Below are 16,042 nucleotides of genomic sequence, written 5' to 3'. Positions count from 1 at the left end.
TGGCGGCGGGGGGGCTGGTCCCCCTTGGGCCTCATGCACAGCCAGGCACGATGGGGCTGGCTGCCTGGTCGCGTGGTGTCTACCAGGGCTTCCAAAGCATGGATAGCGCCCACTCAGGTGGCACAGCCTTGCTCTGAACACTGTGGGGTCTGCATGGTGATTTTCCTATTGAGGCTTATCCCCCCCCAGACCTCCAGGACCATGGGGCCGGCCGGGTCATAGGGCCCACACAGCAGGCTGCCTGCACCCCAGAGGCCCTGGAGTCGAGTGAGGAGCTAGGCCTTTATGCCCCACGTTGATCAGTCCGTCACTGGATGGGCCTGGCCCCTGGAAGGCCACCCCAAGGAGCCTGACACCTGAGGGCCATGGCCCCAGCGCACAGAAGCCGGGGAGAAGCCCTTTCCCACAGGAGTGTCTGGTGGGGTGGCTCAGGGCACCCCCAGCTTAGGATCCCAGAAGCCATGCAGAGCTGAGGGCAGGGCCTGGTGTGGGGCAGCGGCTCCAGGTGGCCCCCGCTGGTCCTGCCGTGCTGTCCCCTGTGCATGCGGGACGGCGGGTCACCTCCAAGGTGACGGGCTGCAGCACCCAGGCTTCTGTCCCTGAGCTTGTGTTGAATTTCTCCTCCTCCCTCATCACTCACTCCCCAGAGGCTGTGCAGTAACAGTGAAGCTTCCTGCCCACAGCCTCATGAACAAGCTTGGAGTCGCCAGAGACGGCAGCCCCGGCCCACAGCTGGACCTCCACAGAGGCCCCGAGCCAGGCCCCCGGCCCAGCGGCTCCCAGATGCCCGCCCCTCGGGACCGGTGAGACGGTAACGTCTACTGTGGGGAGCTGCTACATTCGGGGCTGTTTGTTATGCAGCACGGATAACCGATACGGGTGGAAAGGTTCGATGGCGGAGTGTGGCGGGGGGGGGGGGCAGACGGAGGGAAGGCTGGGGCAGGTCCGGGTCCTCGCTCAGGCCCTGCGTGGGCAGAACAGCGTGGCCAGTGGGCCCAGCGGGCAGTCCCCCTCCCGGCACACCGAGGACAGCACAGATGCGGCCCGTTGCCCTCAGCAGTGCTCCTGGCAGTGAGAGGCAGCCACCCCCACACCAGTGGGTGACTCCCCCAGCCTGGGTGCTGGACAGCCCGCTCAGGGAGACTGAGCCGCAGCTACAGGCAGGCTGCGTCCGGTGCTCTCCGGGGAGCGGGGCCCCCAGGGAGCCCTGAGGCTGCTGGCCCGCCAGCTGTGCACCTGAGCCCCAGGGGCCTGCTCCGGGACCCCCCACCAGTGATAGGCCAGGGCCCACGCCCTGGGGCGGGGCAGCTCCCCTGCAGAGGGCCGGTTCCTGGGAGGGTCTCCGCTGAGAGCAGTCTGGAGGCAGAGTGGCTGAAACACAGAGGGGACAAGTTCCTCAAGGAGAACCTGGCGGGAGGAGGGCAGGCAGGCCTGGGGACTGTGCACCCTGGGGTCCCCTTGTCAGCTAGCGACAGTTTCTGCTGTCATTGGAGAAGCGGAGCTCACGCCTGGAGGATGTTCGCCCCCCACCCCAGGACCTTCCCCCCTGCCCCACTGTCCAGCCCAAGCGCCCCAAACTTTCCCCTGCGCCTAAGTCCCTGCCTGCTGTGGGGCAGGCCCCGGATGAGGGCTGAGCCGGCAGGCTGTAGGGGGGAGAGCAGGCCCCTTCCCTGGGTCCCGATCACCCCTGCTGGAGAAGCACCATCCCCAGAACTGCCCAGGGGCCCAGGACCCAGGTAGAGGGATGACCGCACTCCCAAGCCCCTGGAAGCCCCTCCCCTCCCCCCTCCAGCCCCAGGGCTTCCAAGAGCCCTAAGGAGGAGGTGCTGACGCTGTCGGTACCAGAAAGGCAGCTTGCGGGAGTTCTGGGGGGGCCACGTGGGTCTGGCACACGGTACTGGCGGAAATGAAGTTTGGGACTCAGCTTGGCTAGAACTAGAAGAAAGGAGACTGTCCTCTTGTAGCCGGGGCCACCAAGACAACCCCAGGGCACCAGCCACATGGCCACCCTATGAGCAGAGCCCCAGACAGACGGCTGAGAGCGGGGAGTTTCCCCAGGAATAACGAAGTGTGCGCAGGGACACGAGGAAAGATGTGGTGGCCAGCCAAACGCAAGGTGTGTGCGGGCTGTCATCTTTCCCACAGCAACCAGCAGCCGAAGCAGTGGGTTCTCTTTTTCTTGGATGTTCTTCTGGGTCATCTCCCCTCCCTCCCTCCCACCACCCACCTCGGGCATGTGGCTCTGGCCGGCAGTCCCGGCCTCTCAGAGCCGGCCGCAGCACCAGGTTCACGGTGGCATGGGGCGGTGCCAGGCCAATCCCCAAACGTGCACCGGAGTCACTGGGGAAAAGCTTTCTTGCTTCTGGACTCGAGCAGAGAGTAGACAGCGTCCGATGTGGGCAACTGAAGGCTGGGAGGGTGAGGAGACCCTGGGCCCCAGTAAAGAAGACTGAGACCCTGGATCCAGCCACGCCTGAAACCAAGCCCCTTGGCTTCTCAGTCACGTGAACCAATGTTTCATTTTTGGTTTAAGCAAGTTTGTGTTGCACTTCTGCTTGCCAGGGTTCATTCCAAGGAGCAAAAGGAGCATGGTGAAATATGAACAGTGTTACCACTGTACACAGTTGTGGAAGGGAGCTGGGGACGTGGAAATCCAGGAGAAGCTGGAGAAATGTGAGGGAGGGGGGGCAATAAGCAGCCCTCCCCAGGCAGGGAGGCAGGTGCCAAGGAGGGAGCTTGCAGGGGAGCTGGGGAGCTGGGAAGGTCCAGTTAGGCAAGCGGGACCACAAGGGGGGCGGATGGAGAGGTCCGTGAAAGGCAGTGGCCCCTTCAGACCCCTGCCACCGTGAATTTGCAACAAGGGATGCTGGTGGTGGGTAGGGCTGCTGTCGGGAAGGGAAGACCCCTGTCCCCCCAACCCCACCCTTCTGCATCTGTCCAGCTCTCTCCATTTCTGCCCAGGATGGCCTTCACTACTCCTCTGCCACCTTCCAAAGTGCATGCGAATGTCCTGGAGTCAAGTCCTGCCTAGAGCTACACAGGGAAGGGACTCCTGGCATTGCACAGTGACACGACCCAAACTACCACGCCTAACTTACCAAAGAATCCTCACCTTACAAGTGTCACCTGAGTCACCAGGACCTTCAACTGGCTCACACCCCGGCCACCCTCTTGAACAGCCGAACAGAGGTGGTAGGGCTGCAGAGGCCCCCAGAGGCTAGAGAGCTAGGAGCACAGCTGTCCCCCTTCCCCCCATGTGGGTGCCCGACAGGTGCCACTCCTCCCCTTCGGCTGAGTGGGTTCCTGCCAGAGGCTGCCTGGACTCAGGGACAAGTGCTCCTGTTCCCCAGTGATTGGTGCAGGGAGATCCACACACCTGAACCCGAGCGCCTTGACCTACTCCAGGCAGACCCGCAGAGTCTTCACACCTCTTTCCCCCATCACGCCCATCACCTACAGAAAGCCCTCCAGGTGCAGCCCTGTCCTGAGAGCTGGGGTCTGTCCCACAGCCCTCCCTGGCATGGCTCACACCCCACCTGGACTGGTCCTTTTGCCTGGACCATACCGGTCCAGGTAGGAGGGGGAGGGGCCGTCTCAGCCAGGTGGGGTCCAGCAGGGCCAGCAACTCCCAAGCCCCCTTCCCGTCAGCCACCGGCCCACAGCCACGACATACAATGCCCCATCACAAACCTGCTCAGTCTTCCCCAGAACGAATTTCTGCAGATGCCTGCTTCTGTCTGCTGGTGGCACCGTCATCCACAGCTTGGGCAGACTCTCTGGATGCTTCTACACCACCTCTTGGCCCAGCCTGCTCTTCACAGCTCCTGGCAGCCCCTGCTTTATCCCTGTCACCTGGTGGCTCTCAGGTTGGGACAGCCAGAAGCCCTCTGCAAGCTCCCATAGCCTGGGCCTCCTGGAAACTTCCTTCCACTCTCAGTGAGACTGAGCTCGTGTCTGCCTTTCTTTTAGGTCGAGCCTCATTGGTTAGATCATTCTCTGCCTGCTTGAAGGCTAAGAACTCAGAATGCACTGCTCTGAAACCCTCCTATGCTCCCAAATTTTACACTGACTCAACCATGGCCACCCTGAGCACCCTCCCTCATTCCCCAGCCTCCCGGCCATCCTATTCCTGAACTGTTTCTTCCATGGGATGGACCCACAGTGCCCCTGCAGGCCACTACCCAAACCTTGGCTTCTTGTGACTGCAGGATTCCCGCATGAGAGGTGTCTGTCCTGCCCTGAGATCTGGACAGGTCCCCAGGGGCTGCTACTAAAGCCACTGTCCGTTTGAGAGCTCTCACTGCCACTGTTTGTGAGCCTCTTTCTCCTCAAAGAACACCAAAGTTCTCTGTTGCCTGAGGAGACTCACACACCATTTTGGGGGCCACCTCACCCATGCCTCGGTGAGAGCGCTCAGGGCAAGAATCTGACTGATAGACCACTCGTGGCATGCCGTGGCCCGGCAAAACACGGCACAAGGACAGAACCCGAAGCAGCAGCAATTGTTAAACTACTGTGGGAAGGCTTTCCTCTTTGTGGGATCCCCCACGTTGTCTTTGTAATACAAGCAGCAGGGCTGAGTGAGATGGGGGATCCTGCAGTAAAATTCTGCTCTCTCCCACTACAGCTCACCTCTCGCCATGCCACAGGGCCCTTGTCCAGGCTGGTCCTCCACGTGTCTCAGGGGCCCTGGGAAAGCAACCTCTGTCTGACCTCTGTTCAAGAAAACATTATTCTGGGGCGCCTGGGTGGCTCAGTTGGTTAAGCGACTGCCTTCAGCTCAGGTCATGATCCTGGAGTCCCGGGATCGAGTCCCACATCAGGCTCCCTGCTCAGTGGGGAGTCTGCTTCTCCCTCTGACCCTCTTCCCTCTCGTGCTATCTCTCATTCTCTCTCACTCAAATAAATAAATGAAATCTTTAAAAAAAAAGAAAGAAAGAAAGAAAACATTATTCTGACACTTCTTAAAACAGTAGGGAAGACTTTATTCAAGACTATTGCAATAGGGGAGAGAGGTTGGCTTCGACTCCAAATACAAAGAGGACAAGAGGGGTTTACAGCCAAGGAGCAGAGTTGGGAGCCAGTGGATGGAAAAGTACTGAGACATCATGGGTAGGGGGTCTTGCTAAAGGCAAGCTAAGATGATCAGACTCTACTTGAGGGATGAAGAACTTAATCAGCTAATGGGGGTGATCAGACATCAGGGGTGGGGGTGATAGGCTTTGCTGAGATGGGGCTGGGCAGGGCACAGGCAGGACAGCGGCTTAGTGAAAAAGAGGCCTTAGAGGATGACTCAAGTGGGGTCTTGTCACCTCCACCAGCTCTGAGATCCCAAATGCCAGTCAATGTAATCTGCACCCCTGGTAATCTTTGATTTCTAAAAGGCTTAATGTGGGGCACCTGGGTGGCTCAGTCGTTAAGCGTCTGCCTTCGGCTTGAGTCATCATCCCGGGGTCCTGGGATCGAGCCCCGCATCAGGCTCCCTGCTCGGCAGGAAGCCTGCTTCTCCCTCTCCCACTCCCCCTGCTTGTGTTCCCTCTCTCACTCTCTCTGTCAAATAAGTAAATAAAATCTTAAAAATAAAAATAAAAAAAATAAAAGGCTTAATACTTGAAAGGCCACCTTTCCTTAAATGCTCAAGGGGAGGGAGGGAATCCACACAGCCCCAGGACTGTCTCTGATTTCTTATTTCAACAGTTTAAATCGCAGTTATTCAGGGAGTCAGGAAACTGTCACCTCTATCCTCCAGGCTTGGGGGTTTGGGCTCGGGGGCTCAAAGGCTGGGGGCTGGGGTCCTCAAGGGATCGGGGCATGAAAGCTCGGGATTGCGGGGACTCAGAGGCTCGAGGGATCGGGGGCTCGGGGGACTCGGAGCTCGGGGCTGGAAGTCTCGGGGGTTCGGGGCTAGGGAGCTCGGGGCTGGAGAGCTCAGGGGCTCGGGGGCTCGGAGCTCCGGGCTGGGAGCCTTGGGGGCTCGGGGATGGGGGGTTTGAGGATTCGAGGGCTCGAGGGCTCGGGGGCTCCGGGCTGGGGACCTCGGGGACTCTGGGGTTCGGGGGCTTGGGGCTCGGTCACGAAGAAGGTCCTCACCCGGTCGCAGCAGAACTACGTCAGAGGCCGCCTCTCCAAGCCGCACATGCGCCGGACCGGGCGCACAGCCCGAGGGGCGGGGCGGGGCGGGCCGGGGCGGAGCCAACGCCTGAGCACAAGTTGGGTGGCCTCACTGCGCTCGCGCCGCTCCGCCCCCTCACGGGATGACCAATGGGCTCGCAGGACCCGCCCCTGACGACGGGGGCCCCGCCCCCTGGAGACGGCAGCCGCGGAGCCGAGACCCTCCCGGCTAGCGGGCGGTGGGTCCGGGGAAGGGCCGGGCCGGGGTTTGGGTTCCCGGCGGCCCTCCGCCATGAAGCTGACTCGGAAGATGGTCCTGTCCCGGGCCAAGGCCTCGGAGCTGCACAGCGTGCGGAAGCTCAACTGCTGGTGAGGACCCAGAGGCTGGGGCCGTCCCCGCGCGTCCCCCCGCTGCCCAGCACCCGCGCCCGGGCGGAGCGGCCCCGGACCCGCACCTCCGCTCTGGCCGGGGCGGGAAGGGCCTGCGGAGGAGCCACAGGGTGGTCCGGGGTGGAAGGGAGCAGGTGCCAGGGCCCCACAGCCTGCGGGAGGAACTGCCACAAGCCCAGGTGGCCATTGCCAAAGATCCTTCCAGAATTTTTACCCCCTCTGGGTTGTGGTGTTTCAGACGCAGGCTCCAAACATGCTAGCTTTGCTCGAAACAATTGGAATTGCCTTCAAGTCTTGTCGGCCTTCTAGATAGCATTAGTGGGGCAAACAGTTCCCTTCGGGAAGGGTCTGTTTTCTGACATTGTGGGTCATTGGGAGCCAAGTCGACTAATAAGGTGGGAGACGGAGGGGATTAACACGTTCCTAGTGGGAAAGATAGAGAGCTGAGGCTCCAGAGTAACGATTCAGGAAACATTTCTGTAACTGAGTCCTGTTGGGAGGGGCTGTCCCCAGGTGCCTGTCTGGGAGGGGACAGGACAGGATACAGGAGCTGTGGGGTCAGTGCAGGCTCCAAGGTGGGGTGGCCAGGTCTGGCTGGGCCAAGGAAGGACAGACGCACTTCAGGAACTCCTGAAAGATCTACGGCGAGGCTTCGTGCACCCCTGTACACACTGGGCAGTGGAGCTGGGGCGGGAGGAACTCAGCCCCCAGTCCGCCTTCCTCCTGGGAAGTGTCGCAGACTGACTGCAGTGAGCTCTGCCTGTGGCACTTAATGACGTTCGGCCCTGTCTCTTGTTCCCAATAACGCCCTGCTTTGTTTTGCATGAGGTGGCCAGGCTTTGTCTGGGGGAGACAAGGGCCCTGATTCCGGCTCTCCAGCGTTTGTTTCATGAGCTGCATGTTCCACAGCCTTTGAACTGGGCCCCTGACAAGGACTTGCTTGTTTACTGACATCAGTGAGGGACATTGTCCTGCCGTGCCACAGCCTGGAGAATGAATGGATCTTTGTGTCCTCCAAGTGCGGCGGCTCTCCTGCTCCTCAGTCTGAGAAGCGCCCCTCAAGCACCGAGCATAGAGAGTTTTGTTGCAAATAGCCCCGCAACAGGTTTTGACACCTTTGTCAGTCATCTGGACAGGCTGTCCCTGACTTTGTTGCTGACATCATAGAATTTTAGCTTGTAGACTTTGTTATTAATTTTTGGAATTTTTGTTTCTAATATTTTTTTACTCAACTTTACCAAAATTAAAGTATGTATGTCTTTTTTTTTTCCCTAGGGGCAGCCGCCTCACAGATGTAAGTATTCTGCTGATCATCTCCAAATGCTCTCTGATCCCAAAAGTTGTATCCTGTCCCCCAAGAGGATCGCTGAATTTACATAACTGCACACATTCAATTCAGCCCCTAATCTGGTACTTGGTTCATTTAGCAGTTTTCGTAATGTGGAACGACTAAGGAAAGAGGTGTTCCAAGTGCCCAGCTTTATTTTGAAGTTCCTTTAAGTGTTCTCCTGTCGATGGAAGTCTCCATGTCCCAGGTCTCACGGAGGAGGGAGCAGATCCAAAGTTCGGCTGGGGATGAATGTCAGAGGGCTTGCTTTACTTCAGACATGCACTCTGCCTGGAGGCTTTTTTCATGGGTTCCTGGGCTGTGAGTCACTGAGGAGGTTGCTCACTTCAGCTCCTGCTCTTGGTGGGATCCAGTGTTGTGCTACCCACTCCAGGCCATGGCAGGACGGGATGGGGCCCAAGCTGGGGGTCAGGGAGCAGTGCCCTGAGCTGAGCTGTGGGTCTGTGAACAGATTTCTTTCCCTTTCTCTCTCTCCTAGAATGAATGTCCCTGACTTACACAGGGATCGTGTACCTGTCTTTTCTTTCTTACTTAGTTTTGTCACTTGAACTGTACCTTTCCTTGAAAACAGAGTCAGAAATGCTGCTGAGACAGTGGGCTATCCAGAAAAGCTGAGTCCACCTCACGCTATAACTGAAATGCAGCATATCCAAGCACCCAAAAACAACCCTAAAAAAACAAAAATACCACCGTAGCAGAAAACAAATCCACTGCACATGTGAAGCATTCTAAGCAGACCGTGAGCCTGTTGAGGTCAAGGGTGTCATCTGGCTCGGTGCCTCGTGCATGGCAGGTGCAAAGACACTTGAGGACTGCCCCGCCCATCGGCCTCACAGGTTAGGGGGCCGTTGTGGACCAAGCCGAGCACCCTGCTGCTCTTTTGCCCTGAATTGACAGTATTAAAATGGCATGAGATCCAGTCTCAATCCTGTCTCCCTTTTGGCCCAGCTCTGTTGGCCAAGCCCTCTCCTTGTGCCTCAGGGACAGCAAGACAGAGGTTCTCTGTCCAGCGTAGGGGCCACAGAGGTCCCCTTAACTGATGTCTTCTGCGGGCATCGAAGGGTAGGGATTGTGGCCGCGTTTGATGGCGGCGAGAGAGAGTGTTTCTCCTTTGGATGTAGGGAAGCCGAGGACGATGCGGTACACGGAGTATGATGCAGAGCCTGCGCGCTCTTGCATCTCGTGTGCCAGTCCCAGTGAGCCCAGGCGTGGCTCTGAGTGGCGCACCACGGGTCTGTGCTGGGCTCGCGGGGAGTGCCCGGCGGTGTTGCCCCATCAGCTTCCTTTCCTTCCTAGGTCTCCATCTGCCGGGAGATGCCCAGCCTGGAGGTGATCACCCTCAGGTACCTACACGCCTGCTGTGCTCTGAGTCACGGGGCTCGAAAGAAGAGGAGAACCTTCACATGCCCTTAGATAACCTGAAAACTCCCAACGAGAGTGTGCCTGGGATGGCCGCTTCTGTGGGCGGGGCAGCCGGGCAGCACAGGGCCCCTCCGAGCTCTGCCTGCCCGTCCCCCTCGAGCACGCTGCTGGGTCCTTGCCCGCCCTCCCCATGGTCGTGGGCACAGCCCCCAGCCCACACGATGAGCCGTCACGTCTGCCCCCAGCGCCCCCACCGTTTCTGCCGTCTGGTTCTGGTGCCGCCAGGAGCTCTGCCGGTGTCCCTGTGTCACATGCTCTCTCATTTTGATAGCCACCTCTTCCGGGGGCATTGGCATCTTAACAGACTAGGGAAGCCGTGGACGAATCAAATGTGGCCGCTGGAATTTTCTGGCAGTTGAGCCGTTTGGAGGGTTGGGGGAGGGAGCGTTGTCCTCTGCCCCTGCACTCCCTCCTGCCCCCTGGGGACCCGGGGAGGGAGCCTGGGAGTCGCCACTGCTTGCCAGATGCTGGCTCTCCCACTTCGGGTGAGGCTCAGATCTCTGGGCCTCAGTTTCCCTCTCTGTAACATGGACCTAATACCGGCGTCTGCCCACGTGGGGGCAGTGAGGAGTGGGTGCAGGCAGGAAAACAGAGTGCTTGGCAAGCGTGCACACTCCAGCTGTCTGTGTCACTGACTTGGTATCGGTGAGGCCAAGATTTGAGCCCCGAGAGCCTTCCCTGATGATTGAATGGATTGCCTTTCATTCCTGAAAATAGGTGTGGCTCGAACCCTAGCTCTACCCTGCCTGGAGTGATTTGGGGCAAGTTGCTGGGCCTCCCTGAGCTGCAGGATCTGTCATGCTCACAGCTCGGAGAAAGGACGGGAGGCCCAGGGTTGTTGACTGAGCTCAGGTGCCCGGTCTGCGCGGCTGGCTGCGTTGGAACCCAAGTGTAAATCGCTGCGTGAACGCAGGGTGCACGTCCTCTCCTGGGTGCAGTCACTTCCCTCTGGTCTCAGAGCCTCGCGTGGAGGCGGCTGTCTAGTCTGTTCTGGCTGCTGGAACAGAATCCCGTAGACCGGGCGGCTTGCGGATGATAGACATTGTGTGTCGAGCCTCTGGAGCTGCAAGTCCAAGGTGAAGGTGTTGGCATTTCAGTGTCTGGGGAGGCCCTCTTCTAGCTGGGTCCTCGCGTGGCGGAGGGGGAAGGGGGCTCAGGGGGCTCCTTTATGAGGGCACCGGTCCCCTCTGAACCCCATCACCTTAGGGGTTAGGTTTCAGCATAGGAGTTTGGGGGGCACGAATGCTCAATACCACAGTTAGCCCAGTGGTCCCGTTGGACGGCAAGCCGGGGTACAGGCTCGGATCTTCACGTTGCACCCCGGCCTGTGCCTCAGACAGCTTTCTCAGACTTGGAGATGGCAAAGCCTGAGTCCTGCTCGGGGCGCAGGGGCGTCCGCCGCACCCCTGGCTCTCAAGTGAGGCAGGCCGTATGCTGAGCGCAGCGCTCCATGCTGGCAACCCCGTTAGTAAGTGGGGCCGCCACTGCCCACACCAGTGCAGCCTCCAGCAAAGAATGTTCTAGATAGGTCTGGCCCTTGGGGCAGGGTCGCTTGGAGTGGCCCCACCTGTGCCCTCCACATGCAGGGAGCGGCAGCGGCCCCAGGGCTGCGGAAGAGCACTGTCCCGGCCTGCACGGAGCTCCCGCCAGGCTCGCAGTCCTGGGCGCCTGCCCTCGAGCCGAGCGCGCGTTCGCGGGCCATCTGCGCTTGCGGAGGTGGGAAGGTTTCTGCTTGTGTCCGTGCAAGCCTGTAGGGTCTCTGCCTAGAGGCCTGGATGATTTTCTGTCCCTGATATGTTCGCAACTCTGAGGAACAAAATGTAAACCCACAAACTCTGTTTCTTCCTTAGGCGTGGGATTTCGGAAGTTGGGCGCTCGGTTCTGTGTCCCGCGGAGCTTGCTTGTGTTTGCTGTGGGTTTTTGTGGCCGCTGCCTACTTTGGGGCACAGAGACGTTCCTTGGTGGCCGGTTTCCTGTCCTGTGAGGGAAAGTGAGACCTCCGGCCCCCCAGCTGACTCCATGAGGCCTGCACCGAGCAGGAGGCCAGGGCGTTGCTTACTGCTGCTCATCTGTCCTTACTCTTTCTTCTGGGTCCGGGGTGTTTGTTGAACATGACTCACACTGTCCGCTTCTGACCTCCTTCCAAGGCGAGGGCAGATGGGCCCGACCCGGGGGCGCTCTCGCCTGGTGTTTGCAGCGGACCCGAGAGGAGTGGCGTGGAGGGGCGCCGCCCTCCGCGAGCGGGGTGCTAACCGTGCCGTCCCCATGCAGTGTCAACAGCGTCTCCACCCTGGAGCCCGTGAGCCAGTGCCAGCAGCTGAGCGAGCTCTACCTGCGGAAGAACCGCATCCCCAGCCTGGCGGAGCTTTTCTACCTGAAGGGCCTGCCGCGCCTGCGCGTGCTCTGGCTGGCGGAGAACCCTTGCTGCGGTCCCGACCCCCACCGCTACCGCATGACCGTCCTGCGCAACCTGCCCCACCTGCAGAAGCTGGACAACCAGGGTGGGTGTCCGGACCGCCCGGGGCCTGCACGTTCCCGATCCTTCCAGACGCGGCAGGGGCCCCCTCCCTGTGGTCTCGGGGGGAGTCCCCCAGGCCGCTGCTCCTCGTTTCGCAAGTGTGAGCGGGTCCGACCCCCTGGGTGCGGCCCCACACGGAGCGCGGGCTCGCAGGTGGGCTCACGCACGCTTCACCCCCCTCCTGCCTGGGCACGCCGTTGCCTCTGCTGCCTTGTTCCTGCTCAGAGCTCTGCTCCAGCCACTTATCCGAGTGGCCTGGCGAGCGAGAGACAGGGTCCCAGCGGGCTGGCCGCGTCCATGCTGGCCCCTGGGGCCCTGCGGCAGGTGAGGGCGCGCCCGTGGCCCCCGCCCCCCAGCACTGGTCCCCCGCCGCTTGCCTCTTCCTGCTGGCGGCCCGAGGGGCCTCCCTGCGGCGCTGACCCGCTCCTTCCCCACCCGTTCCCCGGGGGCCCTCCCTGGCCCTGGGCACGCGTGCACAGTTCTTTCCCCCAGAAAACAAGTGTCATGTAAGTCAGCGCAGAGAAATTAAGCCACGTGGCAGTGAAACGGACTCATACTGTGTACTCTGTTCCTTTTTAATGCTGACCTTAATTTGGCTTTTGATGAACACTTGCTTGTAGCGGGGGCTGGAATTGAGATTCATGTCCAGCACGGGCCGGGACAGGGAGGTGACAGGCCCCGGCCCTGCTCTCGGGGGGCCGGCCAGTGGGGCGGAGAAGCATGCCTCCTGTCTACGGCAGACTGTGCTGCGGCCCGGGGGCTTCTGTGGGGGCGAGTCCGCTCTGATGCTCTTGTCCCCCCGACTCCGAAGCCGTGACCGAGGAGGAGCTGTCCCGTGCGCTGATGGAGGGGGAGGAGGTCACGGCCCCCAGCGGACAGGACACGGGGAACGGCGGTGGGCCTGCGCTGTCCTACGCCCTGAGCGCCACGGACACCACTGCTGAGACCCGGCAGGACACGCTGGGCTGTGGCCAGGAGGAGACGAGGTGAGCTGGTGGGGGCGGTGGGCCTGGCCCTGGGTCCTCCTGTGGAGTGGTGGGCCTCTCTGGGGAGGGAGGGAAGGGAGCTGCCTGCGGTGGTTCCTTGCCGTCTGTGGCTCTCAGTCGCCCCCCAGCCTGCTCGCAGCTGTGCGTCTGGAAGGCTCGGGGCCCGGGGCTTGTGTGGGTACGGGGCCACCCTCGCAGCTGGAGCCGCCTGGAGGTGGGTGGGGGACGTGGGCCAGGGGCCTGTGGGCACCACGTGGCCCAGCACTGCGGTCCCCCCGAGGGAAGCCACCTGAGCTGCCGTGGGGTGGGAGGGCTGAGCGGCCCCGAGGGGGGCCCTCCCTGACCGCAGCACCGGAGATGGGCCTGAAGCAGCCTCTGGGGGCAGGCTGTTTCTGAGCAGCCGCGGAGCACGGGGAATGTAGAAACAGTCGAGCCCAGTGGGGCTCAGGCTGCGTCCACTTGGCAGCCAGGCCCGCCGTCCTGTTTCCCGCCAGCGCAGGAGGCCACCTGCGTGCTGCCCACTGCTCTGTGTTCCCATTTGTGTCTTCAGTGCCCCCAACCCTGGTGGGAGCCCAGATGTGGCGAGGGGCCCCCAGGGGCCCAGAGAGATATATGCTAGGCCACAAATCCTTCATCCCACCCGCCCGTGCAGTGCTCCGTCCCTCCAGAAGCAACGTCACCTAGTGGCAGTTCTCCTTCCTCGCTGTGCTCCAAGGCCCTGGGGTTGGAAACGGGGCCCCGAGCAGGTCAGGCCTCACAGCCCCATGCTCCCTCTCCTACCCGCAGCATCCAGAGCCAGCTCAGCCTGAAGCCGCCGTCCCGAGACCGGTTTCCTTCCTTCTCACAGAGGGACGCCGCAAGCAGTCGCAAGAACAGGGTGAGCATGATGGGGACAGCCCTGGCTGGAGGCGGCCGCCACTCCCACCGCCCAGAATGGGGGGTTGCAGCTGGACAGGCTGCAGACACCCAGGGTGCACCGAGCTAGGCCCCAGGGGGGGGAAGCTGGCTCTGAGCTGAACTGGAAGGGGCACCCTAGAGGGGGCGACTGCCAGCAGAGAAGTGGCAACCCTGGGAGAGGAGACCCCAAACCAGCCTGCAGGCAGCTTGGGTCCGCCCCACGTCTGGCCTGGGGCTGGGAGGGCAGCACCTGACGCTGCAGGGGGTGCTGCTCTCGGGGAGGCCTCCCTGTCCTGGCGGGGCGGCTTCCGGGGCACCATGGCTCCTGATGGTCCCTAAGGAGTGATAGGCTCAAGAAGCGGGTCATGTGGGCGCTTCCATCGACGATGCTGGACCTTTCCAAGCGTCTGCCTTCTTGTCATTCTGGTCTGTCCTGGGGCTTGTTCCCCTTCTGGTCAGTGGGCTGGCCATCTGATCCAGGCTCACACCCAGGGGGACAAGGGCCATGTCTTCCCATGTGTGTCCTCATGGGACAGAAAGCGCGGCTTCCCTGTGGCCCCCCCCACCAACCCAGCAGGGCTGGCTTCATCAAATGGAATTGCTCACATCCTGAGTGTGAGCGTCATTGGCCAGAAGAACGGGGTCACCACCGTTAGCTTGGCCCAGTGGGGACCTTGCCTCCTGGTCATGCGGGAGGGGTGCTGCCTGAGCAGAGCCGGAGTCTGAGGGAGGCCTGTGACCCGCAGCGCCTGCTCCCGACTCCCGGCTGCAGGGTCCAGCCAGAGCCATGGGACCAGCGAGACTCGCACTAGAGGGACTCCACAGTCGGGGCTGGGGGCTGCCAGCACCCCCTTGAGGAACTTGAAAGCTTGTGGGAGGCACAGAGGGGGATGGACAGAGGCCCTGTCCTTGGGAGGGGCCGGCCTGCACTCTGGGAAAAGTGTCCCCCCAGAGCTGCTGACAGAAGTGACTGCAGGCTGCAGGCCAGGGTAGGCAACAGCCACTGGGCCTGTGGCCCCTTCGCTGCACAGGTCGCCATCCTCTGCACGGTCCGTGCACGTGTGTAGCCCCCCTACACGGCCCCGCAGCGGGTCAGCCTCTGCAGGCAGGGCAAGGCGCAAAGCTCCCTCCTCCCCACGCCCAGGCCTCTGCAGAGCACGGGGCGGTGGGGGGCAGGGGTCGCCCCAAGACTGAATCACTGATGAGCTCGGTGCGTTCCATATATGCAGGCTGAAAATCATCAAACCCCCTGGAGCAGGCAGAGCCGCTTCCGGGGACAGAAAGGAAGGCCCTGGCTCTACTTTGAATGTGGAAGTGGCTCGTCCTCTCACGGAAGGTCCTGCAAGCCTGAGTGGGGGGATGCAGATGGCCAGGGAGACCGCACCGGTGTAGGGCTGTGGGGGGAGCAGGACCCCCGAGGATGGCTGAGGTCAGGGGTTAGCGCCATGGGGTGGGCAGGGGCTCTGTTGCCGAGCCCCAGTGTGACCCTCTGAGCGGCTGTCACGTTGCTGCCGTGTGCCCCTGCTCACACCCAGCTCTCCTGTCACCTCACGGGAAGAGCCAGCTCGAGTAGCCCCCGTGTGCAGAATCCTCTCTTGCTCCGGTGTGGGTAGAAACCACACGCACATGCATGACACACATAAGCACATGTGTGTGTGTGAGAGATCACACGTTCCTGAGCGCTGTGCTGGCCACTCAGCCCCTTCTGACCCCTGCTGTGTGGCTGGCTGTGTGACCGAGGGCCCATTGCTTGGCCTCTCTGGGCAGTCCCTGCAGGCGATGCCGCTCGTCTGCCTGAGTCTCTGTGCTCTGCCCGGGGTTGCCTGGAAGGCCGCTCACCCGCGATGTCCGTGTCCGGGTGGGGGCACTCAGCGGTGACTCTGTGCCCCCAGAACAATGTGCTGACCGCCGTCCTGCTGCTCCTGAGGGAGCTGGACCCCGAGGGGCTGGAGACCGTGCACCAGACCGTGGCCAGCCGGCTCCAGGCCCTGCACAAGCAGCACCTGCAGGAGGACATGGAGTGACCGTCAGTCGGAAACCCGAGCTGCCACGCCTTCCTCCCGCAACCCCGGGCTCAAGCACCTGGGAGACGTGGGGTCCCTTCCGTGGCCACGGCCCCTACTGGACCCCAGCTGAGTCCCAGCATGCGGGCTGTGTCCCAGGAAGCTCAGGCCTGCCTGGGGAAGCCAAGCCCTCGGTGTGGATGGCGCCCCAGCGAGAGCAGGAAGGGCGTAAGGCACTGTGCCGGGTGCCCTCCCTGCCCGGGGGCCAGGTGCACGCCGGCCTGCGTGGGGGGCCCACCTGGACTTGGCTCTTCCTGAGGGGGGCATGGCTGCCACTGTTCCTAATAAATATCTTACCAAAGTCCGA

The 16,042-nt window shown here is 61.6% G+C and overlaps 1 protein-coding gene across 3 annotated transcripts; it reads left to right on the top strand.

The window, feature by feature from the left end:
* Positions 1 to 6,288: 6,288 nt before the first annotated feature.
* Positions 6,289 to 16,042, top strand: CFAP410 (cilia and flagella associated protein 410). 3 transcript variants are annotated; one of them, XM_081800600.1, is made up of 8 exons: positions 6,289 to 6,480; positions 7,777 to 7,795; positions 9,146 to 9,192; positions 11,543 to 11,772; positions 12,601 to 12,775; positions 13,562 to 13,652; positions 14,902 to 15,008; positions 15,565 to 16,042. In XM_081800600.1, exons 1-8 carry the CDS (start codon positions 6,404 to 6,406, stop codon positions 15,575 to 15,577), a joined length of 759 nt encoding a protein of 252 aa, XP_081656726.1. In that variant the 5' UTR covers positions 6,289 to 6,403; the 3' UTR covers positions 15,578 to 16,042. The 3 variants fall into 3 exon arrangements, with proteins under 3 accessions (XP_081656726.1, XP_006743846.2, XP_081656730.1); XM_006743783.3 differs by lacking the exon at positions 14,902 to 15,008; XM_081800604.1 differs by lacking the exons at positions 6,289 to 6,480; positions 7,777 to 7,795; positions 14,902 to 15,008 and adding an exon at positions 8,000 to 8,685.

This window comes from Leptonychotes weddellii, chromosome 1 (assembly GCF_054177405.1).
Source record: "Leptonychotes weddellii isolate Sample4059 chromosome 1, ASM5417740v2, whole genome shotgun sequence".
NCBI lineage: Eukaryota > Metazoa > Chordata > Mammalia > Carnivora > Phocidae > Leptonychotes > Leptonychotes weddellii.
The sequence above is the reverse complement of the archived record's forward strand: the minus strand, read 5'-3'. Positions and strand labels throughout refer to the sequence as shown.